Source organism: Lissotriton vulgaris, chromosome 10 (assembly GCF_964263255.1).
Source record: "Lissotriton vulgaris chromosome 10, aLisVul1.2, whole genome shotgun sequence".
In the NCBI taxonomy this organism is placed as follows: domain Eukaryota; kingdom Metazoa; phylum Chordata; class Amphibia; order Caudata; family Salamandridae; genus Lissotriton; species Lissotriton vulgaris.
The window spans coordinates 627,115,148-627,142,007 of NC_141698.1; the positions used below are offsets into that span (position 1 = coordinate 627,115,148).

General features: G+C 44.2%; 1 protein-coding gene across 1 annotated transcript in view; it reads right to left on the bottom strand.

The window, feature by feature from the left end:
• Positions 1-26,860, bottom strand: part of RHEB (Ras homolog, mTORC1 binding) — a 302,445-nt gene that overhangs the window by 226,714 nt on the left and 48,871 nt on the right. Inside the window, exon 2 of the mRNA XM_086941465.1 lies at positions 24,364-24,435. Coding sequence (XP_086797591.1) covers positions 24,364-24,435 — 72 coding nt within the window. The remainder of the gene's footprint in view (positions 1-24,363; positions 24,436-26,860) is intronic.

Here is a 26,860-nt window from a genome sequence, read left to right on the forward strand (position 1 = left end):
ATTATTTAGAAAGGTTGACTGGAATCCTTTTGAGCTTTTTCGGAGCAATAGTCAAGGTTGGTCAAATTTGGGGGGGGGGGGGGGGATGTAGTTTATTTTTGGTGATTGAAGTTATCATGCTGATGTTGAGGTCTCTCGTATTACGAGTCAGTTGTTTCGCTTTAAGGGGTTGACCCGGTCGACCCAAACCCTTGGCTAAGATGAGGAAGGTCACATGGTAGGAGGTCTCCTATTTGTATGATACTGTCCTTGGCAATGATGAGGTCGAGAGTGGCACCTTTATTGTAAGTAGGGCCTTTACAGAGCTGTGAGAGGTTGAGGTCAGAGAGGAAAGTTTTAAAAGGAACAGACAATGGGATCATTTATGTCATTCCAATGAAGGTTGAAGTCTCAGAGGAATATGTGGCAGAGTTGATCAGAGTTCGAGATAATGAAGCGAGAAAACCAAATTGCACAAGCACCCTCTTAACAGTCCATTAATCTATGAACATGAATGTGGTCATTTCCGAGGTTATTGCACCAACATTATTAAATGGTTCGATGTCAATGTAAAATATGGATCCAAAACCGAATCTTGTTCTTAAAGTTCTTTATTATTCAAATAGGTTAAAAGATTCCCAGCTTATCATTGCCATTGGGCAGCATACAAATCTTCTTGCCTTTGTTCCAGATTTCAGTACCTAGCTGTTCACAGGAGGATGAAAACAGCACGAGGATTGTTTTACTGTGAGGTTGGAGCGATGAATGCAGGCAATGCCCCCTCCTGTTTTACCAAGGCGATCACTTCTGAGGCGGAAAGCCGGGAGAGAGAAGCTCGTACTTTTTAAAAAACTTGTAGAATCAACCTGATTGTTTTACCTGCTGTCACTGCTCCCTGGGCACTCCCCCCTTAAAAATCCTGTTCGATATCCCCGCGCAGCTGATGACAACGCTGCCGCGGGTTGGGTAAGAAATCGCCGCCATCCGGCCACGCCCACTACCGAGACGCCCCGCCCCTTTTTCCCTGCACCATATAAGCCGCGCTGAGTCAAGAGCACGCGCTAGATGAAACGGACTCCTGAGGCGGAAAGCCGGGAGAGAGAGAAGCTCGTACTTTTTAAAAAACTTGTAGAATCAACCTGATTGTTTTATCTGCTGTCACTGCTCCCTGGGCACTCCCCCCTTAAAAATCCTGTTCGATATCCCTGCGCAGCTGATGACAACGCTGCGTAAGAAATCGCCACCATCAGGCCACGCCCATTACCGGGAGGCCACGCGCCCCCTCTCCCCTACAAATCATGTGCATTCCTCGGACACACAGCGGACACACGCAGCGGGCGCGCCGCCAGCGCGCCAAAGGCAAGCCCGTCTGCGCCCGTCCGCGGCCAGGGGCCACCCCCCCGCCCCAACAACCTTTCCTTCACTCACAAGAACAAATGGGTAATACAGCATTGATACCCTCTACCAGCTACGGCACACCAACAAAACCAAGTGCGGCCAAACTTTCCATCCCTTGGAAATCCCCCATCAGTGCCCTCACTGCAAGACAGAGCTCTCCAGCCCTCTGCAGAAGGATGACCTGCGGGAATATCAAATGCTGCTACTAAACTGCAAATCTCTCCCCAAACACCGTCTGGAGATTTCAATGCTGGTGGATGAGCTCATGTCAGACATACTCTTCTTGACCGAAACATGGCTCACCCAGGCTTCTGAACCCGACCTGGTACAAGCACTCACACCAGGCTACCAGATTGCACGCCTAGACCGCGCTCAGGGAAAAGGCGGAGGCTCGCCATCATCTATAAAGACGCTTACACCTGCCGGTGCACATCTGAGCCCATCGCAGACTGTGAAAGTCTGCATTTCGCCATTAAATTCTCCCCCAACAAAAGTTTCACGGGCATCCTCATCTACCGCCCTCCCCGGAGCGCCTAAACAGTTTCCCACCGCACTACCTTATACCGTGGACGAATTAACCACCTCATCGGCGAACTTCACAGTATTAGGCGACCTTAATATGCATTTCGACAACACACAGGACAATGTCGCCAACAAACTAATAGCTAGTCTAGCGGCAATCGAACTAGAACAGCTCGTTCCCTCCCACACCCATATACAAGGCCACTTACTAGATCCTGTGTTCAGCAACTGCCCCCAACTAACAGTTGGCACCCTTACTCGCCTCCCATGGACTCATTCCACTCACCTGGACCACACGCAAGTGTGTTCCATCCCCCCACTTCCCCTCTAGATCAAGGAACTGGTCCAAACTCTGTCTGGAGAAATGGGCTAGCAATCTCACCACAACCAAACCTGTACTCAACGGCGACCCCTCAAAAGGCAACATTGAGTACAACAGCTGGATCACGAGCTCGTTAGACTCCATACTACCCCTTGGCACCACCAGATCAAAAAGACACCATAAAACAGCCCCTTGGTACTCGGAAGAGCTCAGAGAAAAAAAACGTACCTGTAAGAGGCTAGAAAGGAAGTGGCGTCTAAATTATATGGCCACTGATAAAATTATCTATAGAGATGCCATCAGAGCCTATAAGTCCGCAATAAAACTGACTCAATCAGCATATTACGAGGCTAATAATAATGGCAGCCAAGTGCAAGCCCAAAGAAATGTACCGAACGGTAAAAAGTCTCACTACGCTTCCCCCCCCCCCCCTCAACCGTAACCCCACTGAACCTCCATGATGTGACGATCTAGCTGAGTTCTTTTTTCTCAAAATAAATAACATCTACACATCCTTTCCGAACACTGGAGCAGAACCCTCTTCCAAAAGTTCCCCCTCCGCAACAGAAACAGAGGTATCTCTCCATAACACCCTAGCCTACCTCCCACAACTAGATTCAGTCACACTAGATTCGCTAATGCACCAAATAAAATCTGGCTCACCCTGTGATCCTGCGCCACCAAACACACTGACCTCGGTTGGACAGGTTATTCTCCCCACATTACTGGAACTGCTGAACTCCTCGATAACAACCAGCAAAGTCCCACTAACATGGAAACATGCGAGGGTACGTGCACTCATAAAAAAAAAGACTAACCTCGACCCTTGCACCTCAATAATTATCGACACATCTCACTACTCCCCTGGGCAAGCAAACTCCTCGAAAAACATATTAACACTTGTCTAACTAAGTTCTTCGAGAGCAACCAACTGCTGGACACTACCCAGACTGGCTTCCGGCCCAAGCATGGTACGGAGACGGCCCTGGTAGAGGTTACAGAGGAGGCAAGGCGGATTTTAGATCAGGGAGGAACAGTGGCAGTGATCCTCCTTGATTCGAGCGCCGCATTTGACATGGTGAACCATCAAATCCTCCTCCACCGTCTACTAAGTCTGGGAATATCGGGAGAAGCCCTAGCCTGGCTCAAATCCTTTTTAAAAGACTGTACCTTCAGCGTCTTTGAAGGAGCCTCAGTCTCCTCAAGCAAGCCTCTGGGGTGTGGGGTACCACAAGGCTCCTCACTTAGCCCCACGCTTTTCAATGCATACATGAGACCTCTGGCAGAGATTGTTCGTCCGCATGGCATTACCATCGTTACCTATGCGGACGACACTCAGCTAGTGGTCTCCCTTGCACATAAGGACAGCCAGCAATCACAGACTAACCTGATTCCCTGTCTGGAGCAGATAAAGAGCTGGATGACAAGCTCATGCCTAAAGCTTAACGGGGACAAGACCGAGCTGATGCTCCTCGGCCCTTAGGCCCCTCCACTCTAGAGCTTCTGTGGCCCCCTAGACTAGACGATCCTCCCGCACCCAAAGACAGCATAAAGCGTCTCAGAGAATGGCTAGACAAATTCCTGACTTTTAACACACAAGTCACCAAAGTGTCAGCAACCTGCTTCGGTCTGATTAGGCAGCTGAAAAAAATCCTACCACTCCTCCCTTTTGAGGAAAAACAGGTAGTCATCCAGGGCCTAATCCAGCCTCGTATAGACTACAGCAGCGCCCTATATTTGGGATCCCCAGAATACTACCTAAACAAACTTCAGCGAATCCAGAACTGCGCTACACGCACCCTCCTCGAAATCCCTCGTAGAAACTCTATAGGGCCTGGTCTGAAGTCCCTGCACTGGCTCCCTGTTAGAGAGAGGATCAAATTTAAGACTATGTGCATTATCCACCAAGCCTTCTGGAAATCGGGGCCGCCGATCAATCATTCTTTGATCACCCCCTACCATCCCAAAAAAGAACTCCGCTCATCGAAAGTCTTTCTAACTGTTGTCCCACAGATACGAAGAGCCAGAGCAGGAGGTCGCTGCTTTTCCTATAACGCATCCAAATTATGGAACTCTCTCCCCCTCCACCTAAGATCCAACCCGAACCTGCTCACCTTTCGCAAACAACTGAAAACTTTCCTCTTCAACCAAAAAATATCTAAATAAAATCGTTCACCAGCGATCCACCCCAGCAGAAGTTTCCTCTACCTACCAGCGCCTGGATGACTCAGGGTAACTGTCCACGCTTTACAAAACTCCTTTCCATTCCATTCCTATGAAGTAGTCAGGGGGGGGGATTCAGATGTCAAGAATTGGGGAGGAAGTATCATTGAGCCAGGTTTCAGTGATGAATAGAAGGTCCAGGTTATGCACAATGACGAGATCGGAGATATCATCTGAATGTTTCACAGCTGATCTACAGTTGAGTAGCATCAGGTTGATGTGCAGGTTGAAGTGACCACTTCTTGAGGAGACGCTTATGTGAAGTAGGTTCTCTTTGTTCACCTTTCTGAGCTTAAGGCTTGGTTCCCAGTCAGGGTCCGTAATGATTGAGGGGATCCGTCCTTGAGTCCGTGTAGGACATGAGAAGGGCGAGAATGTCTTCTTCAGATAGCTAAGGTAGGGTCTGTGGGGCCGAGAGTGGTGATTAGGTAAAGGCCTCGAGCTCCAGCTGGAACTAAGATAGGAGCAGAAGGCGGGATGTCACTAGTTGAGTAGGACAGCTTCTGTCCTACTCAACCATTATTTATCTAGGGTCATTAATTGTTTATAGTCCATATAGTTTCTTCTTGGGTATATGGTGTAAAATGTTAAGATGTTAAAAACATGGTATATGAAAATGTATTGATTTTGTGTGAAAAAAAAATAATATTTCTAGATTACAATTCGAACAGGCAGCCAGTATTTCGTTTGTTGACGACTTGAGTTGTGGAGTTACAAACAAGTATCCGCATAGGCATATTTGTTGCTTTTTTTTTTCTTTCTACAGAATTGGCAGTTTTACAGAAGCGATTTGCTGATGTAGATGAAGTGGGAACGGCCACTGTGAAATCAATCAAGAATTAGGTTTGTTATCTGGTACTGTTTCAGGCCAAAATCAAGGACTTGGAAAAATGTCAGAAGAGGAACAATCTGAGCATGTTCAGAATATGAAGGGAAAGAAAGGGATGATCCCTGGCAGTTTATAGTGCAGTTGTTTGGGAAGGTGATCCCTGGCCTTATGGACTGGCACATGGACTCCAATCCAGCGGGCGCAACGTTGCCGATAAACCGAAACCACAATAAGACTTCTTCTAACTCTCGACCGGCACATTCTCGTCCTTTCCTAGTATATGTCAGCAATTATTTTGTTGAGGCAGGCAATCTCAATGAAGGCCCGCCCAACTACTACGGTGGATACAATGTCAATCTTCGTTCACTCAGATCTGTGCATGTCTATGATGGACAGACATTGGAAACTGCGTCAACTAATTGTCCCCCTGAAAGTGGTTAGGGCTGAAGTATTTCTGCAGGAGCCAGCTAGGCTTCAAATAATTCACAATAGGCAAACTGAGATATGTTTAACCGAACAGGAGCCACCTTAGTTCTCAGTAATCTCAAGAGGGTTATGATCTAGACAAGTTCCACTGATATGCTAATGTCTTATTATGGACGTTGTTGACCTAAGCAGGTTTATAATTATTCTAGGTTTGGTTTCTTCCCTGGCTTGGGTTGCATCAGGTCTAATTTTTTTATTAGCTTTTTAAGGCAGCATATGTGGTTCGTGGGTCTTCAGGGGGCACAGAGTGGTTCTTTCTCAGGGCTGTCACGACCATCAGCAGCCTCAGGGTAGGGATGATTCCATTCGCTAGAGATGGGGGAGGGTTCCAGCAGCAGGTATGGGCTGGCTGTTGGTGGGGGTGTATCACAAAGATACACAGTTAACATTTTTGCAATTGGTAGGTCAGTGGTGCGGAGGGGTGAAATAAGTCAGAATGATCAAATGTTGCAATTTGAGTAAATGCTTTTGGGGGTACACACAGTTACTTTTGGTATGGGATGGCTTTGTTCAGGACGGAAGTTTTGCAACAATGATTAGATTTAAGTGTACATGCTGGAATGTATTCGGTTTCAGTCCCTCCAGCAAACGACAGCTGGTCCTGGAGGAGATTAAAATGTACAGCTCACATCTAATATCATCAACAGAGACACATCTTGCCTACAAGGGTAGTCTTCTCCTTAAACAGCTTGACTATAATGTTGTAAGTACACTGTAAATTGTCTCTATATTTGGGGTATTCATTATGGTAGCAAAAAATTTAGAGCTTAAGGTTCTGAAAACTGCTTCTGATCCTAGAAGCGGTTGGGCGATTGCTCAGTTAGTCATATATGGTCCGAAATGTGTAGTCTGCGCTATTTATGAGATAAACTAAGATGACCACATGATGTTGAATATGCTTTGTTTTGAATTACTGGGTTGGCCCAATGAAATATTATTAATGGGAGACTAATTGTTTGACTGATTATATTATAGATTCAAACAACCAGTCTGCCTCCACCCACATGGCTAAGACTAGGGCATCTATCCTGGAACTTGCTTGGCTGAATGAGCTAATAGACATATGGAGGGCATTATACCCTACCATTCAGAGTTATACGTTCTATTCATCCCCAGACTAGCATTATTCTAGGGCAGACATTTTTTACTAAAAAGGGTTCTCTGCAAGACTCAGAAATGAAGGTTTGTCCTAAAATTACATCTGACCACAAACCCATATTATTGCTATTAAATACATTGGGGTTTCGGGAGGCAGCGTCAGTTCTCTGGAGCCAGTTCTTGTTTCCTCAGCACCTTCTCATCAATCCTGACTAATGCAAGTTTATTTCAAGTTCTCGAACAGAATTTCTGGGTACTAATATAGGTACAGCTTCTCTGCTGGTGGTGGCGTGGGACACAATGAAAGTTTATTAGGGGCATTAAAGTGAAGTTTATTTCAAGTCAAAACAAGGGCATACAAAATAGTGTTCGACCGCTTGGACAGGATAATTTGCAATTGTAAATATTTCACGCATTAGCCATAAGTTTCGGGAGTCCTGACGAGCAAGTCCTTCATGTTCGAATTATTAACCAATGGTCCCTTTTGGGGCATAATTTGATGGAGAAGGTGGTTGTTAGCTATCTTAAAAACAAGGCTCTCCAATATGAATATGGGGAACAGGTTTGTTGAATCTGGAACATCATATTTGAGATAGAAAGGCTAGGTGTTTGATTCTGTACTTTAAAGGTAATGGTGGATCTGTTCATTGCTTTCCTCAAGCTATTGCAGAGCACTTTTCTTCTTTCTACCACAAATTGTACAGTCAACCCCAAACTCTGTGCACGTCGGGGCTTACGGCATGTACGCTTCCATGCTTAGAGGAATCTAAGGCTTCAGCACTTCAGAAAGATACTTCTGTTGGGGAATTAGAAGCGGCTCTTAAGACTCTGACCTCGGGTAAGACTGCAGGGGAGGATTCAACCCCTTTGAAGTTTTATTAAACATTCAAGGATACTATAGTTTCCTTGCACATAAGGGTAAGACAGTGCATTAGGAAAAGTGCCTGACACTTGGAACATGACTAATATCACAGTATTTGCAACTAAGTGTAAGACACTGGATGAGATGGGTTCGTACTGACCCATCTCTCTTATCAATGCTGATGCAAAGATCTTTGCCAAGGTTCTAGTTATGCAGCTTGCTCTTATCTGAATAGTGTCTCTTCACAACATGGCTTTATTTTAAGTAGAGATACTACTAGTCACATTGTGACTATTTATGCACAAAAAGGCAGATCCATGTCAGAATGATTTGTGTCCAGTGTGTCGAGTCTGATGGGGTATTTTAAGGGAACAGCCCAGGTTACAGAACAGGGAGGATTGGTGAAGAATTTGCGGTTAGTCTCTCTACTTATAGAGACTTCTAACCGCAGATTCTTCAACTTAGAATAGATACCAAAGCAATACCTCCCTGGAGGTGGTTCTGCAAACTGGCTTAAACCAGAAGAGTGGACTGACGGAATAGGGAAAATCAAATAAATAAAACAATAAATAATAATCTGTCAACATCCCCCGCCCACCCCGCCATGCCTACCTTCATGAACCGCTGCTGCTGTCTGCGCATTAGAGTTCCTGAACATGTGGAGGGAAATCAACACAGTATTCTGAAAGATGTCCAGGACAGGCACCCCTCATGCTAATGAAGTAGTGGCAGCCTTGACTGTGGTGGAATTGGCCTGCTATTCTATGTCAGAACCGGAGAGGAAGATTATGCTTCATCTTCCTTCGCTTTAATATAATTTCCTCGAAACAGCCATTTAAACATTTCAGAAAAAAACTATTTTCCCATGAACATCATGGAAAACCAGCAACACATAAGTCCTTCTTCAGTGTTCATAATTCAGGGTCCCACATAGTCCTTCCTCACTGCCTAGACACCTTCTTTCTTCACTGCCCAGCAGCAAGGTAAGTACTCTTCTTGTTCCCGGGATGAGGGGGGGGTTCTTCGCCCTGTTTGTTCACAGGGAATGTATAATGCAATTCTAATGTCCAATTTGAACATGTTTGGACAGACATTGCCCCACCTGCAGGCAGTATCGCCAGTATTGATTTTTTCCTTTTCTGAGTCCTAATCTGCTCGCCAGCGGGACCCTTATGGCTCTTCTCAAGCGTCCAGGGCTTTAACACTGCACGCGGTGTGCTCTGCGACTGCTAGTGGGTACTGCTCTGCGCGTCTTACTTGCTCCGTATGGTTCGCCACTTCACACAAGACAAGCCAATTGCCGGAGCAACAGAGCCTTGTACCCCGCTGCCAAGCGGTTAATCTCAGTATCATGGGTCTGTACTTTCCCACATTATTATTAACAGCCCTGGTGGAGGTCCGCTCACGTGAGCGCCCCTCGTGCGGACGCCCTTTTGGAAAGCCTTGTTAAAATTAGAACACAACACTGACAGCAGAGCCGACTTACAATAAAAGGGCATGCGCGTGCCCTGGGATCGGTGCATCCAGATTGTGTGCCTCTGGCCCACGCACATAGTCTAAATCTCCCCAGCACCTAATCCTGCACACATGCGTGGGCTGCCTCAGACCTACAGCATGGCTTACACTTCTGCTCACCTGCCTTACCACATTCAAAAAGTGCTCCTCCTCGCTACAGCCTATTACTAGCACCAGACACCACTTTAGCATTATCCTGGGCATAGGATCCTTGAGTACTCAGACCTAGATATATCAGAAGACATCTATCAGGTGGAGGAGGATTCCGTTGCTTATTTGCAATGGGATGAAGATTTTTATGAGGCAGTGGATTCCTCGGTTTACAGGGCCATAAATGATCTAGTGGGACTACAGAGTAGTGTCTCTATGATAGAATTGCCCAGGAGTGTGTCAAGATAGCCAAGCTCCAGGTCCCCAAGAAGCCCTCCCACCCCTCCCCTGGCAAATGTCCCAGAGGACAGTTCCCTTGCACCTTTAAAAAAAAGTAGTGCGAGGAAGGGGTGGACAGAGACGCATTTGCATGTCTTTAACAGGCTTTTCTAGCCAAATCTGTCCTGAAGGAATCCACCCCATTCCCCTGAGCATCCTCAGCCCGACACTCCCGATCCCCAGGACAGTGATTCCTCAGAGGACTCTGAGGATGAGGCTGGTTTCTCGAGGCCTTGGTACACTACCTCAGACCCTTCCCCACCTCAGGGCGGCGATTCAGAAATACTGGATCCGGACGTCATTATTCACCCATGATCAGCAGTGTGGGCCCTGGGTAAAGTTTGTCACCGGTCACCTCCACAAGCACTTAGAAAAGGAGGCTTGAAACTGCCTCATAGTAGAGTGCCCTCGCCCTACTCTGGAGTGCAAGGTGGCCCTTATCCCCGACAGACTCTAAAATGGCCACCCTTTTAGCCAAACACATGAAAGACCCTAAAAAGTGCATAGACAGGTCATGGCGCCCGTGCCAGGACAAACTGTTAAGATGCCATAGGGCCCATGAACAAGATCCTGGACATGGCTGAAGAGCTACAAAAGTGACAGTCTCGCTTTAAATGTTGATGAAAGGCCTACACCAGAAACTGTGATTGTGTAGAATTCATGGCCCATGCAACTATGGCTCATTTTTGGATCTAGTACCAGCTCCTATTGTTTTCTGTGTACTAAATCCATCTGTGAGCAGTCCAAGATGGCTTCTGCTACATGGTTGTTTTGCCCTCGAGCCACAAATGCCATGCACGTCCTAGCAGCCATCACAGTCAAGCCAATTGCCATGGAAATTTGAGAACTGCTAACCCTGCAGGCACTACAGCCACTTTTCTCCCTCTGGACCAGGTGAATCCTGAAAGAGCCATTTTCACATCACATGACCTTCTGCCTCATAGAATGTGGCTGCAACCTATGACTCCCTCTCTACTGCAGTAAACTAAAAATCCAATTCGATCAACTGGTTGCAGGAATGCAGAGCAGCAGTGGTATTTGGCTTAAAATCACAGATCGTGGACGTTTCAACTGCAGTTTGGCCTTTGATCCTGCTGATCAATAGAAGGCTGGATATAAATATAATCACTTGTACCCACTCTGGTTGCAATATCGCTGAAACATGATATCCTAATTTCTGTTTACATATATTTTCCATTTTGTTCAAGACGTTTCTGCCATTTTTAATTAACAAGCAGTGTTTTGCATGTTTTTCCTGGTCACATTTTTTTAATTGGCAATTACAACATTTTTTCTGCCTTTCTGTAGAGAGGAAATCCAAGTACAACCATCTGTGGTACTAAGCTTTCTAATAGAATAAAATGTATTTATGAAACATTTAAGCAGATTGATGCACAGTAACATCAAATTAAGAATAGGGAGGGGGAATATTAGTGTTTATATTAATCTTGTTTCCTCGATACATCTACAATTTTTATTTCTAACCTAATTCTTACATCCCCAGTGTTATCATGTATTATCAGAACTTATGACTTAAGACTTACAATTCCTGCTACCCAGTGGGTTAACCTGGAATCACTGTGTACTGGTGTTTAAGGTTGGTTTTATAATGCTTAGGATTTCCTTGTACTGTAGTGTAGTTCCTAGTTTCCCACTAGGCCCTGCGCATTGGAATAACATAAACAGTAGTATCGACGTGGAACTGCGGATATTCCAGGCCTCCACTGACTATGCTAAACTTAATTGGGTTGTGTTACCAACTAGCTCAGAGGTCACTGGAAACTTTCTTCTCTGCATAGGAAGTGATCAGCTTCCTTGGCACAGACAAGAAGGGATTCAGCTTTCCAACAACCGTGCAACATGACAACTTTGCTCCTCAGATCAAGAGTCAATCTCTAGGGTCGTGTGAAACAATAGACATGTATTTCACTCAGTCAGTCTAGTGCAGTTTACTTTCACGAGATGTAGAGAATAGAGAGACGGGCGTTTGTCAATAAAGGGTTAACATTTATTGAACAGTCTTTCTTCTCGTACAAGAGAAATGTATTGCCACAATTGCAAGAATTGTTATTATAAAAAGTACGTACAGTAAGATAAGTATTGCGAAATAGAACTGTAAAAGCATTGATATGGTTTCTTAGCCATACAATGGTTTAAAAGTAATAAAACATATATACAGTCATATATACATTAGGTTAACCTACTCAACTGGTGCTTCTAACTAAGCCTACCCCAGTGTGCCTGACCTAAGCCTAACACGTGGAAGGGGAGTAAGTAAGTAGCTTTAAGTTAAGTTGGTTGTGCCAAGGTTTGTTTCAAGAATTCTCGTCTAAGGGTTTAGTCAACACCATACCTCTGAATAGAATGATGGAGGATTGGTATCTCCTTCAGGGGTCACTCTCGATATCCCAGTCACCTGCAAGGGTAGACCGGAAACGCCGGAGCTGGATTTCTCTGCACGAGAAAGGCAGCGGCTTTTCTTCAGCGCGTCGAGGAAGGAGGGGGGACAGCGTCCGCGGGCAGCTGGAATCTGCTGGATGTCTTCGCAGAGGACGGCTGTTCAGCTCCTAAGCGTACTGCACCATAGTTCGCGCTTTAGCAGCGATAATGGTATCAGTAGCTTCACCACCACAGGGACAGCAGTCTGCAGCGACAGAGTGCTAGATTTACCAACACGGGGTCTTGCAGGCAGCTGGCATCAGCAACAGTAGCTCCCATTGCTTAAGGCAACGTTGGTAATATTTATACCTGACAGGTGCCGGGTTTGACGCAAGTTTGCTGGGCATAAGACGTCAATTAAAGATGTCACTAGGAAGTGATAGTTATCAGTTGCTCATTAGAGTTCCATTACTAATCAAAACACAGCAAGCTGGGATTTCCAGGTTTGCTGAGTTTTTATCTTGTTGAAGAACTCGGGGTGTTATCTAGGAATATCAGATAGTGACTACTGCTCTGTCATTGCACTAATTGGTCGCAAAGGAAGTGGCAGAGAGAACTATGCTGGAATGTGGCTCTGTTCGTGTGAGGCCAGAGATGACTTTTCAGAAAATCGCACTTGAACGGTTATGCCAATATAGGGAATAAATGGATTTATAGCCGAATAGGGGCATAAGGTCACAGTATCGATTAGGAACCTAGATAAACACGCAACACCCACTCCACGGGTTAATGTCCATCAAAATTACTAAAACTAAAGCAATTAGATGCATGTGTAACATTGCCCACCCCAAAATACATAAATGCATTCGAAATAGGCGTACTTGTAATACATGAATTTAGGTACTGTACGTTTTTTAAAGCATAGTAATCATTCAAAAAATTATTGCATATGAAATCAATGAACGATTATGCAAAAGGAATTACACATGAAGTATCTCTGACAGAGGAAAAGCGAGATAAATCATCACATAAAAATGCATTGTAATAACATGTGTGCTAGAGGCTGGTGTAATGTTATGTCTCTAGATGTGTTTTAGAAATAGAAGTGTTAAGCTTCTGTTCTCTAAGAATAGTTTTTACGTTAAGCAAAGAATTGTTCGTGCCAAAAAAAGGTCAATATTAAAAATTGTCCAATTCAAAGAATTATTGCTTGAACGGGGGAAAAATAGATTTCCAAAGTTCTTGGCAGTTTTTGTTGATCAAAACTGAAGGCCGAATTCAGAGTTCATGGGAACGCTGTGTGTCGAAAAGGCTTCTAAAAGTTATTGTTTCTGTACGGGTGAGAACATCGTATCAGACAGGCTCTCAAAGAATTGGTCTACAAATTCAGGTGATAGTTCAACCAAATTAGATAGCGCTGTAACTTGGCAGGTGTGAGAATGATTGCTGTCATCATAGTCGGGACCAGCAATGCTCACAGAACGTTGTACCTGGATGATGTTGCTTTTGTCACTCGCTCCACTGTTACCACTTGGCTGTAGCACAGGAGTCTCCACGAATGCCGTCATCAGGATTGGTAGCCGCTGGGGACAACACAATGCGTGAGCCGTTATTGGACTGAGCAAAGTATCGACGTCCATTGGTACTGCTGATGGAAGTGAAAGACAGATGTCCAACACGCATTCATCGCCGCAAAGCATACACCGTAGCACAGGTAAAATGCAATTTTGCCATATCGGTCTGAATGAAAGGAACCAGGTCATGTTTAGATCTCTCAGCCTGGCCAATCCAAGGACGTTAGTTATCCTGTCCCGGTAGCGCATTGCTAGGATTGTCTCTTCCATTCCCATGGGAGCTATGTCTAAGCCGAGGCTTGCCATAACGAAGCAGGAGGGTCAAAAATAAAATCCCTGCGACGAGTCCCAAAAATAATGGTATGCCGCCAAAAATGGAGTGCACAAAATTAGGAAAGATTCTCAAAATTGCCTGGAAGGGTGTTAGCAGTCCCGTAAAGACTGTCTTAAATATGCCTGGGATGCTTGTTGCACTAGACATGTTAAGGAGTTGGCTGAACATTTCTACGAAATGCACGGGGCAATTTGTTGATAAAAGGTCATGAACTTCAGTAGCTGTCCTTGCAACTAGAAGATCATACGTCTCTTTAGATGACGTTATAGGCACTGTTGTCTGTAAAAGTACAGATTTCATTTTGCTTAATGTATCAATTCGTATAGAATAGAGATTCAGACGAGGCCAGATGGGAGTCACTATGTCTGCAGGCCCACTCGGAAACAATGCTTGCATACAGCATTTGACCATGGATGTTACTTCTACTAGATAACTTTTCCCTGGCACGAGGCCACAACATCTGTGATCCGTTCTAAGAATGTAACTCCCGTTTGCGAGTTGCATAAAGAAGGGCTCTATCTGAGTTGCAGGTGTGACTAACTGGTGGCATGAAAGGTTGTTTGAATTTCCATCACATGCTCCGTGTAAATTAATACCCTGACACAAAAGTATACCGCTTAGTGAATGTTTACAATTTTCACCACTAAGAAATACATTTTTGTCGCTGTCACTATAGCAAGAATGAGTGTATGGTAATTTCCATTCAGATTTTACATATCCTTTACCCAATTGTTCATACTGGCCAGCAGGTATGTACTCAAGGCACTTTTTAAATCGGAAAGTTGTTATCGGAATTGTGATAATTCCGTGCATTATCCATTCAATGACAGGACTCTCTGACATTGTCAATGATAATCTCTCAAGTTTTTCGATGCGCAGGATTGTATAGTCTGCTCCTTTCTGTGCCAAACTGATCTGTTTATCAGTAAGGTTAAAAATGGAAAATAATGACGTTGTGTTGATTAAACGCCAAGGCACATAGCCTGAACGAAGATTTTGCAGCGTCCAGCCTAATTCTATAATAGAGCGTAATTGAGACTGGCCATGTTGTAACATTAGCAAATCTCTGTCTATCACATCAAAGGCAGAGGATACAATATTGTCCAACGAATATATTCTGGAAGACAGAGTCATTAACCCATTGTCTACCACAGAAAGTGATTTCTCCAAATTAATACGATCCCTTTCTCGTATTTTTTCAGCAGTTTCAATTTGCTTTACTTTCCAAGCCTCGTTGTAAGCAGCATAGATACTGGTCGCTATGAAACGCTTTTGACGCTGTTTGCGTGGTCCAAGAATGAAATCGCGCAAATCAGCACCATCTTTTAGTAAAGACAAGTGTTGCTTAATTTCAGCCAGTGTGGACGAGGTTAGCCATTCAAGGCAGAGTTTCCCTACACTGTATGTTGTTATAATCCCTGGATGCTGTCTCTGGGAATATCTCGAGTCTAATCTGGTCATTTTTAACCCCTGTGTTTTATTCAGGAATCTATCTTGACAGCTATTTGTGTCTGTAGGCCAGATTAACCACTTTTTCCAATCAGGATTTGTTCTGTTGAAATGTAAAATTTGTGACACGTCTAACTCAATATCTGCGGTTGCATTTTCAGGTATTGGCTTTGGTATAGACGGTGTTTTAAGGTCTTTGATCTTAGCTAGGCCAAGACAAGATGTTTGGTGTATTGTGTCATTTAAAAACAACATTTGTTCTGGTATCATGCAGGTTCTAAATAGTGCTTCTATGCCTTGCACCTGCCAATCTTTTGTACCCCAAATTGTTTTCGTTTCAATATTATTTTTCCAATAATCAAAACCAAATGTCATCATTTTGTCATAAAATGCTTCTGAATATATCAATTTAGAATTTGTCAGCATTGTTTTCATTCCTGTTTTACCTAACAGTTTGTAATAAAATGTTTCTGCATCACTGGTGTTAAACCCTGAGAAGTATTTGAATTTCTCAAAATATGATTTAGAACTGCTTTTAGGTGGTGTAGAACAATGTTCCCATTGATTATACATAAAAACATTTCTAGGCTGTGCAGATTTATGCAAGTAATGATCCCCATAGTGGGTGTAACAGAATAACTGCTCATAACTAGATGAACCTTGTAAATAATCATGATCTGTGAATCTAGCTGACATTACTAAATCAGACATCATGTCATTAATACTGTTAAAGTCCCAATCATCAGAGAATGTACTAGCTTTTACAAAGTCACTTAAGGAAACCTTTAGTTGATGAGGATACTTCAGGATTTCGACCGGACCATAGATCTCATAGTCAGTTTTCTCCCATACTACCCCACCAGGTATTGGAATTGCTGTGACATTTACTGTTGACAGTTCTCTTTTCTTCACGTGGGATGATCTGTGTGGTTTCAGGACTAGGTTGATGTTCTGACTTGCTGTGTCCATTGTAATATATTTTCCTTCAATGAATTTTCCCAAACACAGTACCATGATGAGCCAAAGCAGGAGGAAAAATACACCTAGACCGAACCAGAACTCTAGCCAAGGGGAAATTAGGTAGATTTCCTTCAGTTGATGAAAGAGTTCAGTTGCTTTTTCTTTAAAAGTCTTTTTTGTTTCTGGCATCACTTCGGGGTCGTTAAAATCTTCAGAGAAGTTGTCGAAGTTGATGAAATAACCAGAGGCAGTTCTGTCAATTGATCGGATTGTTCTTTCAATCTGTCTCTCGGTAGCACTTTCTGATGCCACATCATTGTAGACTGGTGTTGTTTCTTGACGAACTGTTTCAATCTGTGTTTCAAGAGGCACGAGTTCCATGGCATTATTGCATAGTCCTTCATTGTGCACTGCAGGCTGATCGAATGTGATTAGTCTTTCAGTTTGAACCTCTTGGATTGTTGCAAGTTTGGGTATTCTGTTGTTTCTTGGGAGTCCACTGGGCCTACTGTTGATTATAGGCCACATGCTTGTGGTTTTACCAGATCGATAGACACGACTCTGTTCTCCTTTTTACCAGCAAGGGGCGGTAGCACAACTGATCTTGTTCCGGTGACTGCCAAGACAGGTACTGCTTTTCTGTAAGAAGGCCCAAATTCCTTCTTAACCGCGATCTTTTCTCTGACTAGATCCCCAATCTTTGGAATCCAGACAGGCCTTGCTGGGGCTGTTGCGGGTGGTGCCTCGTCAGTGGTACTTGGCTGTTGCTTTAACTTTATGTTGCTTAATGATTTTCTTGTTTCATTCAGTTCCTATAAGACAGCCAAACGATCCTTTACATCAAAGTGCGTTGTTTTTTCTTGTACCACTGACATCTGACTATCGAGGTCCTGAACTCGCATTCTAATTCCGAACAATAGTTCGTATGGGCTGAAACCTTTCAGAGAATTTCTTGGCATGTTGTTAAGACTAGTCTGGACACTTATTAAATGTTTGACCCACCCAGCGCCTGAACCTAATACCTTCGCTGTTATAGATTGCTTTATGTCACGGTTTTTTCTTTCTACCACACTGTTCCCTTCCGGGGTAGGACGGACAAGAATACCGCAACCCAATTCCCATGCTAGCCATGGCCTCCCTATAGGCTCGAGAGCTGAAAGCAGGACCCTGGTCAGAATGGAACGTGGTAATTGCGTATGTGCCGATAAAGACTCGCAAATTTTTTATAACCGTTCTAGCGTCAGCCGAGCGCTGGGGGCCTCATTTTTTAAGTGCTTTTCGTCTTAATGGTGTACACTGGGACGCGCTTCTCTTTGATTGCGCAGATAGACCGCCTTATGCTGTCTAGAAGGGATCCTGAAACTACACTGGCCTGTTCATTACTGCGATCTCTGTTGCAGTTTTCACAATTTTGAGCAAAACATTGAATATCTATACTCATTCCTGGCCACCAGTACTCTGATTGTAATTCTTTCAGAGAGGCTTTGATTGTTTGGTGTCTCAGACCCAACCCCATGTGTGCTTCCAGTAAGAGGAAGCCCCTCCTGCTCCTGTTTGGAATTACTCTGTCCCCCACTCCAGGGATTCGAGCAAAAGGAACGGAGTTTGCATCGATTATGTATGCATAATTGAGTGGATAGTTTACGGGTAGTGCTGCACAGTCGCCTTTTACGGTCGTTTTTACTGCCAGCATGGTTTCCCCGTCTATGTATTTATCTGTACGCTTTTTTGTGGCTACGGAAGCCGGTTTAGTTGCTTCCGCTTTGGCTGTATTAGCCAATGAATTCCCTGCAACGTGAACGCCATCACGTTGAAGACTCTGTGCGTGAATCACGTGAGTCTTTTGTAGTTCTTTATTTAAAAGAGCTACCTCGTTCCAGAGCAATTTATGCTTTATTGTGGCACCTGTGTCATCTTTGTAGTCGTTTTCGATCCAACTCTGCAGTTTATTGTTGTAAGAGTTGACGCAAAAATGAGAATCGCACACTATAAGTGTCGGGAATTCACGTTCTGCATTTTCGAGCGCCATCTTTAAAGATCTGATTTCATTTCTCTGAACCGAACAGTTTCTTACGGATTCAGTTTTTGTTACTTTCGGTCTGAATTTACCGCACAGCCAACGACCTTTAATGATCGCACATGCTGCATCGTAGGATTTTCTCTCTACGTTGAAATGCTGTACAAAGCTATCTGTATAGATTATACAGGCGTATTGTGGGAGAGGCAGAATTTCGATTGGCAGAGGATATTCTTCTTCATATTCTAAATCATTCAGTTCTTCAAATTGTGGGGCGAAATAGTATTTCACGTCTTCCGCTCCTAGAGAATCTATGCACTGTATCCATTTCGGATCCAGTGACACTGTAGGCAAGTTTACTGGGCTGAATAGCGCCTCGAAGGCGGATTCCGCTGTAAGGATATTAATCCGTTTGCCGTGTGCTAGTTCTCGTTCATTTGCTAATGCGATTTGCACTGCTTTCACAGTTCTTTCTGTGGGACTGAATGCTTTTTCTGCTTGTGTGTACAAGTGAGATTTAATTGAAATTGGTACCTTTTCTCCCTCATTAGAGGTTAGGTACGTGAATCCGCATCTTCCTGGGATGACTCGGATTACAAGATCGATCGTGTTGTCACGTGTATCTAATTTTGTTTTTGCTAACATGTCTGTTTGCAGTGATCTCAAAATTTCTGTGTGTTTTTGAGTCCAATTGATTTGTTTAAAATCAGGTTTAATTAGTTCGTAGAGAGGTTTAACCCTCTCTGCGTAATTTATAATGTAAGTTCTTCCAAAATTCAGAAAACCTAGTATGGATTGTAAATTCTTCAGCGTTTTTGGAGCTTGGAGTACAGCGCACTTCTCTAAGAAGTTGTCCGCTAGGCTTTTCCCTTCACTTGATAATTCGTACCCTAAAAACAGTACTGTCAGATGGGCAATTCGGGACTTTTTAAAGTTGAATTTGTAACCCTCTGCTGCGAACCCAAGTATAATGGTGTTCACTCTTTTCAAGTGAGTATCCAAGTCGTCGTCTGTGAGATAAATATCATCTACGTAAGATAATGCTTCATCATCATAGATTTGTAGTAACTCTGTTACTCTAGCTGAGAATAGTCCTGGGCTGTTCTTGAACCCCTGTGGGAGTCGACAGAATTTTTTCTGCGATCCAAAGGCAGAGAAAGCGGTCAAATATCTGCTTTCTGGTGCAATGTTTTGACAAAAGAAACCATTAGAAATGTCTAATGTCGTTTTATATTTTTTCCTAACTATGTTATTCATTAGGGCTGCACTATGCGAGTTTTGTACTGTAAAGGTTTTGCAACATGTATTAAGGTGTCTGTAGTCCAAAACTAGACGATATGAATTGTCTGGCTTGGAGACAGGAAACAAAGGATTGTTCATTTGAGAGGTGCATGTTTCAATCACCCCCTGGTACTCAAGTTGATCTAAGATCTCCCTGACTTGTTTTTTAGCTTCTTGCTTTATGGGATACTGCCGTTGGGCAGTTGGTTCACTTTTTAGTTGGATTTTGTGAGGAGGTGAATCCTCATCCCATCCTACATGATTTTTATATAATGCAGGTGCCTGGGCTACTGCCCATTTCCTTGCATATGTATATTTTTTGTGAATCGGAATGTGATTCGAGAAGGCAGGCATAATCACTTCTTCGCCACGAGGGCACTCCCTGACAAACTCTGGGGGCCAATCTTTTTCAGCTAACAGAATATCATAGCCTTTTGAGAGCTTATCCCAAAATAGACCCTTAATTTTCCTAGTCTTATCACCCTCTATACGCAATGTTATTTCGTATATTTTATGGGGCTCGCTAAGTCTGACGTCGGCAGTTTCAACTTGAATGTATTCATTCGGGTCCACTGTCTTCAGATGACTCATCAAGATCTTGCGCGCTATACTGATTTCTGCTGCACTGTCCAACATTGTCAATGCCCACTCCCCGTTTTTCAACTGTGTCCTCAGTATTCTCGGCATGGTTGATTACTCTAATACTGGCTACCTTCTTTTTCTGAAATTGAGATTTCTTATTTTGAGCAGGTTCCTTGTCTTTGGACTTGGTGTGCTCTCCTTGGTCTGACCGTCCTCTTCTTTCCGAATTCTGTGGAAAAGATCGAGAGGGACGTGTATCAATACTTTGATATCTATCAGGTTTTTTCAGATTATCCCTATTTCTAAGGTTATATCTTTTCTCAGAGGGCGCCCTCTGGGGAGACAGGCGTTCTCGAGTCGGCGTTCTTTCCCTCCGTCGAGGAGACCTTCCTCTGGACTGGAAAACTTTTTCCTTGGGAGTGGATTGTTTATTTCCATCCCAGCTCTTTTTAGGAGTGTTTGAATTATTTTTAATAAATAATTTTTCAGGATTTTCGAGCAGTTGGGGCTTTACTGGTTTCCCACCCAAGCTGTCTCTACCTAATTCTTCATAGCATTTTTCTATGATTTTGGCAAGCTCAACAGGATCTTTTATATCGGTTTCCTTCAACTTCTGGCGGATCGCCACAGATGCTGCTTCTCCTTTTATGTTGGCTAATAATATAGCCGAGACCTGCTTGAAGTCTTTCAGTAATTTCATACCTAGATTTAAAGCGGGCTCTGGACCGTATTCATTTTGAATCTGTTTTAGCACTTCTGGTATTACCGCCATAGACGGAACACCGTGTGTTTTTGTGTAAATGGAAGCAAAGACTGTACCCCAAGTGTCACAGTCCTCCACGTGTGGTGCGATTCCCATAGGAAGGCAGATGGTCAAGATTCTGTGTTTCTCAATAGGGGTAGTATCAGGAAATACTGCCTCTATTTGAGTGATTTTCTGTGCTAACCAGAAAGGAATTTGTTCCCGTTTTACGGGTGTTTTACCAAGACATGACTGTATGTTCTGTGGTGTAATTTTATTAGTGTTCCCCTGATGAGGGGTCAGCTGTGGTACATTAACAGCTGGTTGGACTGTTGCAGTCCGCATTACATATTGGACTAATTGCCTATGTATTTTTATTAATGTTTTTAGCTGTAGTAACAGCTCTTCCTTAGACATTTTTACAATGTCAGGATGTGGTGTGTAGCTGGCTAGAACCGGCCACGTTGCTCCTGATCTACCTAGTGGACCGAGCCTGGTAATGTGATCATTATGTTTTAGGGCGCCATTAAACCAGAGCAGGTGCTCTTGAAATTTAAGTGGAATTTCAATCTCCTCGAAAGGAGCGTACTCTTCCGGAGGTTTCTCTATTTTGTAATAGTGAAACTCTTTTGTTCTAGCGTTTACCGCTGGAAAGTTTATCCATGAATAGAATACCTCTGTCTGCCGATACTCGTGAGCCTCTATCACTAAAATTACTGTACCACCTTGAGGTGTCAGTCCGTTCTCTATAAGTTTTAACGTTATAGATCTTCTTAAGTGGACCGGGATGATTATAGCATCCGGGTCTGTGTACTCGGGACCCTGCTGAGTCGCATCTGCTGCGCCCCCAGTGGTTCCGTTATTTTCTGGCATTGTTAAAATGCAAGGTTTGCAGAGTAGGTCTCCAAGGAGACAAAGATTAGGTGCACAATATTTTGGAACACTGTATCCTTCAACGTTGAATAAACCAGAGCTTTACATAGGAATCTCTTCCTACTGAGTTCGGGCGGATTTTAACCTTTCACCCACTCCAGATGTCTATTGGAGTATTTACGGGAGAAAGGGGTCTGTGTGAAATATGCACGACTGAGTTACTCTACGTCTTGCGTTAGTTTATCGCCTTACCAAACGTTGGGCGCCATGTAGTGTAGTTCCTAGTTTCCCACTAGGCCCTGCGCATTGGAATAACATAAACAGTAGTATCGACGTGGAACTGCGGATATTCCAGGCCTCCACTGACTATGCTAAACTTAATTGGGTTGTGTTACCAACTAGCTCAGAGGTCACTGGAAACTTTCTTCTCTGCATAGGAAGTGATCAGCTTCCTTGGCACAGACAAGAAGGGATTCAGCTTTCCAACAACCGTGCAACATGACAACTTTGCTCCTCAGATCAAGAGTCAATCTCTAGGGTCGTGTGAAACAATAGACATGTATTTCACTCAGTCAGTCTAGTGCAGTTTACTTTCACGAGATGTAGAGAATAGAGAGACGGGCGTTTGTCAATAAAGGGTTAACATTTATTGAACAGTCTTTCTTCTCGTACAAGAGAAATGTATTGCCACAATTGCAAGAATTGTTATTATAAAAAGTACGTACAGTAAGATAAGTATTGCGAAATAGAACTGTAAAAGCATTGATATGGTTTCTTAGCCATACAATTGTTTAAAAGTAATAAAACATATATACAGTCATATATACATTAGGCTAACCTACTCAACTGGTGCTTCTAACTAAGCCTACCCCAGTGTGCCTGACCTAAGCCTAACACGTGGAAGGGGAGTAAGTAAGTAGCTTTAAGTTAAGTTGGTTGTGCCAAGGTTTGTTTCAAGAATTCTCGTCTAAGGGTTTAGTCAACACCATACCTCTGAATAGAATGATGGAGGATTGGTATCTCCTTCAGGGGTCACTCTCGATATCCCAGTCACCTGCGAGGGTAGACCGGAAACGCCGGAGCTGGATTTCTCTGCACGAGAAAGGCAGCGGCTTTTCTTCAGCGCGTCGAGGAAGGAGGGGGGACAGCGTCCGCGGGCAGCTGGAATCTGCTGGATGTCTTCGCAGAGGACGGCTGTTCAGCTCCTAAGCGTACTGCACCATAGTTCGCGCTTTAGCAGCGATAATGGTATCAGTAGCTTCACCACCACAGGGACAGCAGGCTGCAGCGACAGAGTGCTAGATTTACCAACACGGGGTCTTGCAGGCAGCTGGCATCAGCAACAGTAGCTCCCATTGCTTAAGGCAACGTTGGTAATATTTATACCCGACAGGTGCCGGGTTTGACGCAAGTTTGCTGGACATAAGACGTCAATTAAAGATGTCACTAGGAAGTGATAGTTATCAGTTGCTCATTAGAGTTCCATTACTAATCAAAACACAGCAAGCGGGGATTTCCAGGTTTGCTGAGTTTTTATCTTGTTGAAGAACTCAGGGTGTTATCTAGGAATATCAGATAGTGACTACTGCTCTGTCATTGCACTAATTGGTCGCAAAGGAAGTGGCAGAGAGAACTATGCTGGAATGTGGCTCTGTTCGTGTGAGGCCAGAGATGACTTTTCAGAAAATCGCACTTGAACGGTTATGCCAATATAGGGAATAAATGGATTTATAGCCGAATAGGGGCATAAGGTCACAGTATCGATCAGGAACCTAGATAAACACGCAACAGTACATACAGCAAGAAAAAAACATAACCCTATTAATTGAACACTATGGCTTACATTCAGCAAAATTGTATGAAAGTCTGCTTTTGTGTCTATTAAATGCATGATTCTCACTATTCATTCAGGCCTGATAAAAAGGTAAACAGCAATTCTCATGTTTTTTCAAGTGAATAAAAACGTGTGTTTACTCATTCGAGCAGGACTTTTTGGATTTCTAGTGAACCCTATGCTAATTAGAAGAGTACCTTGACAATCAACCTTGAACACCAGTTTGGCATAGGGTGTTTTCAAAACGCTAACCTATGAAGCATTAAAAACCATAACTAGTAGAAATTCAAAATCAGGCTTCTGTCAGGTATTTCCTACTGGTTTACAATTAAAAAAAAAATATTAATTACTTTCCCCTTTTAACTATAATTGTTTTATAACCAGTATGGTACAAGTTAGAGTTACGCAACTGCAAAATTTAATAACTTATGAGAGTATCATCGACGTCTGAGAGCAGAGTACGGATCCCAATTCACTGCCACGTCTGAGGTAGTCTCCATACTGGTCCACTCTTGTGAACTATGCCCATGAGAGTGTCAGCAAGACCACTGTATATTTACCACACTCTGCAAACCATTAGGCTACATTCACACTACAAGAGCTATGGGAATATCTGTTGGCTTTCGTCACTCTAGTTCTATGGAAGCATGCAAGAATTCAATCAAAAGCACTTACTGTTTTCAATTGTTGGATCATATGAGTCAACAAACTGGCCTTCAACAAACTGAATAGTCAACGAGGATTTACCTAAAAAAAGAAAAGCAAAACGTTATTTTTGTTCTTAACGGACAAATGTTGCCTAAACAAAAAATGTGGATAGTTTAGTTGGTTACTTATGTCCCAGTATTGTAGGACCATGGCAACTCTACTATCCAAAGGCAATACAAAAACGCAAAATCACTCACCAACACCGCACACTTGTAGCAAGCATTAGTGCGGATAATGAAAATAAATTATATACTGGAAGATCGCTGGATCAAATAAAATAAAGAAAATAAAACACAAGCATTGGCAAAGCCCATAGGTCTCGCCTTCATAATGCAAGGGCTGAGCTGTTGCCTCTGCCAATGTGAGTCTGTTAAAGAAAAACGTTTCAAAATACTGTAGGAAAAGCAAACTCATATTGTGGTATTTCAAAATATTAAAGTCTGAAAACGTTGAATCTCTGAACAGAATTTATTTTAAAGTAAGGAAGTGTCAGAATGTACAGTGAAGGTCTAATTTACTTTTCACAGGATTCAGCCATTTACTCGCACTGTAGTAGTCCTGGGAGCAGATTTATGGGCCCTCAGGAGAAGTGTCATGCTGAGAATACCAGTCTCAGACACCAGCTGAGCAAGTACAGCAGATGGTCCTTTCTCCAGTAGCATAAACATCTGTGACCGGCTTGAAAACTCCTCGCGGCCCCCGCTTCGCGGGAGACGCTCGTTGTGGAGCTTGCAATCACGGACCTTGCTGTGGGGAAGCTGCTTTTTGATCCTTTGAACCCGGATCACGGAAATTGCTGCTGAGAAGCCGCCTCTGTATAGGTGACGCTGCGCCAGGGGTTCTCATTCAGGACGGGACTGCGAGGCCCACCAGGCGGTGCGAGGAGCATCAAGCACACCTGCTGCCTCTTCCCGTGACCCCTCCCCTCTGTGATCGGCTTGAAAACTCCTCGCAGCCCCCGCTTCGCGGGGGCCGCTCGTTGTTGAGCTTGCTATCACGGACCTTGCTGTGGGGAAGCAGCTTTTTGATCCTTTGAACCCGGATCACGGAAATTGCTGCTGAGAAGCCGCCTCTGTATAGGTGACGCTGCGCCAGGGGTTCTCATTCAGGACGGGACTGCGAGGCCCACCAGGCTGTGCGAGGAGCATCAAGCACACCTGCTGCCTCTTCCCGTGACCCCTCCCCTCTGTGACCGGCTTGAAAACTCCTCGCGGCCCCCGCTTCGCGGGAGACGCTTGTTGTGGAGCTTGCTATCACGGACCTTGCTGTGGGGAAGCTGCTTTTTGATCCTTTGAACCCGGATCACGGAAATTGCTGCTGAGAAGCCGCCTCTGTATAAGTGACGCTGCGCCAGGGGTTCTCATTCAGGACGGGACTGCGAGGCCCACCAGGCTGTGCGAGGAGCATCAAGCACACCTGCTGCCTCTTCACGTGACCCCTCCCCTTTAGCTAAACTTCCAGCATATAACCAGCTGCAGCTACGCGTAAGCGGGACGCGTGTGTGGGACAAATCCCGGGACAAAGCCCGGACTAAGGGCGGACCCTCTTAGGCCCTCATAGGCCAGATTAGGCCGGGCCGGGCATACTTTCCTGTTCACTTGTTTTTTGGTACTGGTTTCTACTTAGCCCTTGTTGTCCAAGAAATTCCATTTACCTATCATGCCTTCACCAGCTCTGGACAAATCTATAGTGAAGCTGGGGGGGTCCAAGATTAGAACCCTGGATACATATTTTCCACGCTCTTTGGCGGAGGAAGAGGGAGATTTGGATACTGCCCTTGCAGAACGCAGGGTTGAGTGCCGACGCTCTATTGAAAATCTGAAACGTAGACCCCTGGTAGATACTCTAGACGGTGGCTCATCGTTGATTGTTAGTGAGGAATCTCTTTCACAGGAAGGAGTCCCTCTTTTGTTGAGGGAATGTACTGTTAGTCCCTGTCAACCTGCCGTCCAGGCACCGATGCCTACACCTTCCCCTAGCCTCTGTTGTACGGCTATTGATCTTATATCCCAACCTACTCTTATTTCTAAATCAAGGAAAGCTAAGCCCAAATTAGTTACAGTGGCCGAGCTGCACGGCCCTCCCCCTAATAAGCGTAGAAGGAAGTCGAGGGCAGGTAAGGGTAAATCCAAACTTTCCCATTCCGATTTTGGAAAACCTACTAAGTCTGTTCCAGTTCCCGGTAAGTCTAATGAAGTTACGGGAACTGCTACTCTCCTTATAAATAGCCTGCCTACTTTATTGCCCCCAGTTGTCCCCCAGGGGAACCTAGAATTCTTACTCAGATCTCTGCTGCAGCCTATCAGCGAGAGTATTAAGAGAGTGGAGATCAGACTAACTATTCTTGAGGCTACATTAAGTAGTTTGAATTCGCAGGTCAATACCCTTGGAAGATCCCCTGAGACTATGTCCCCTCCCACCCTACCCCCACCTCACAACCTCCTTCAGCTATCTCAGGACCAAC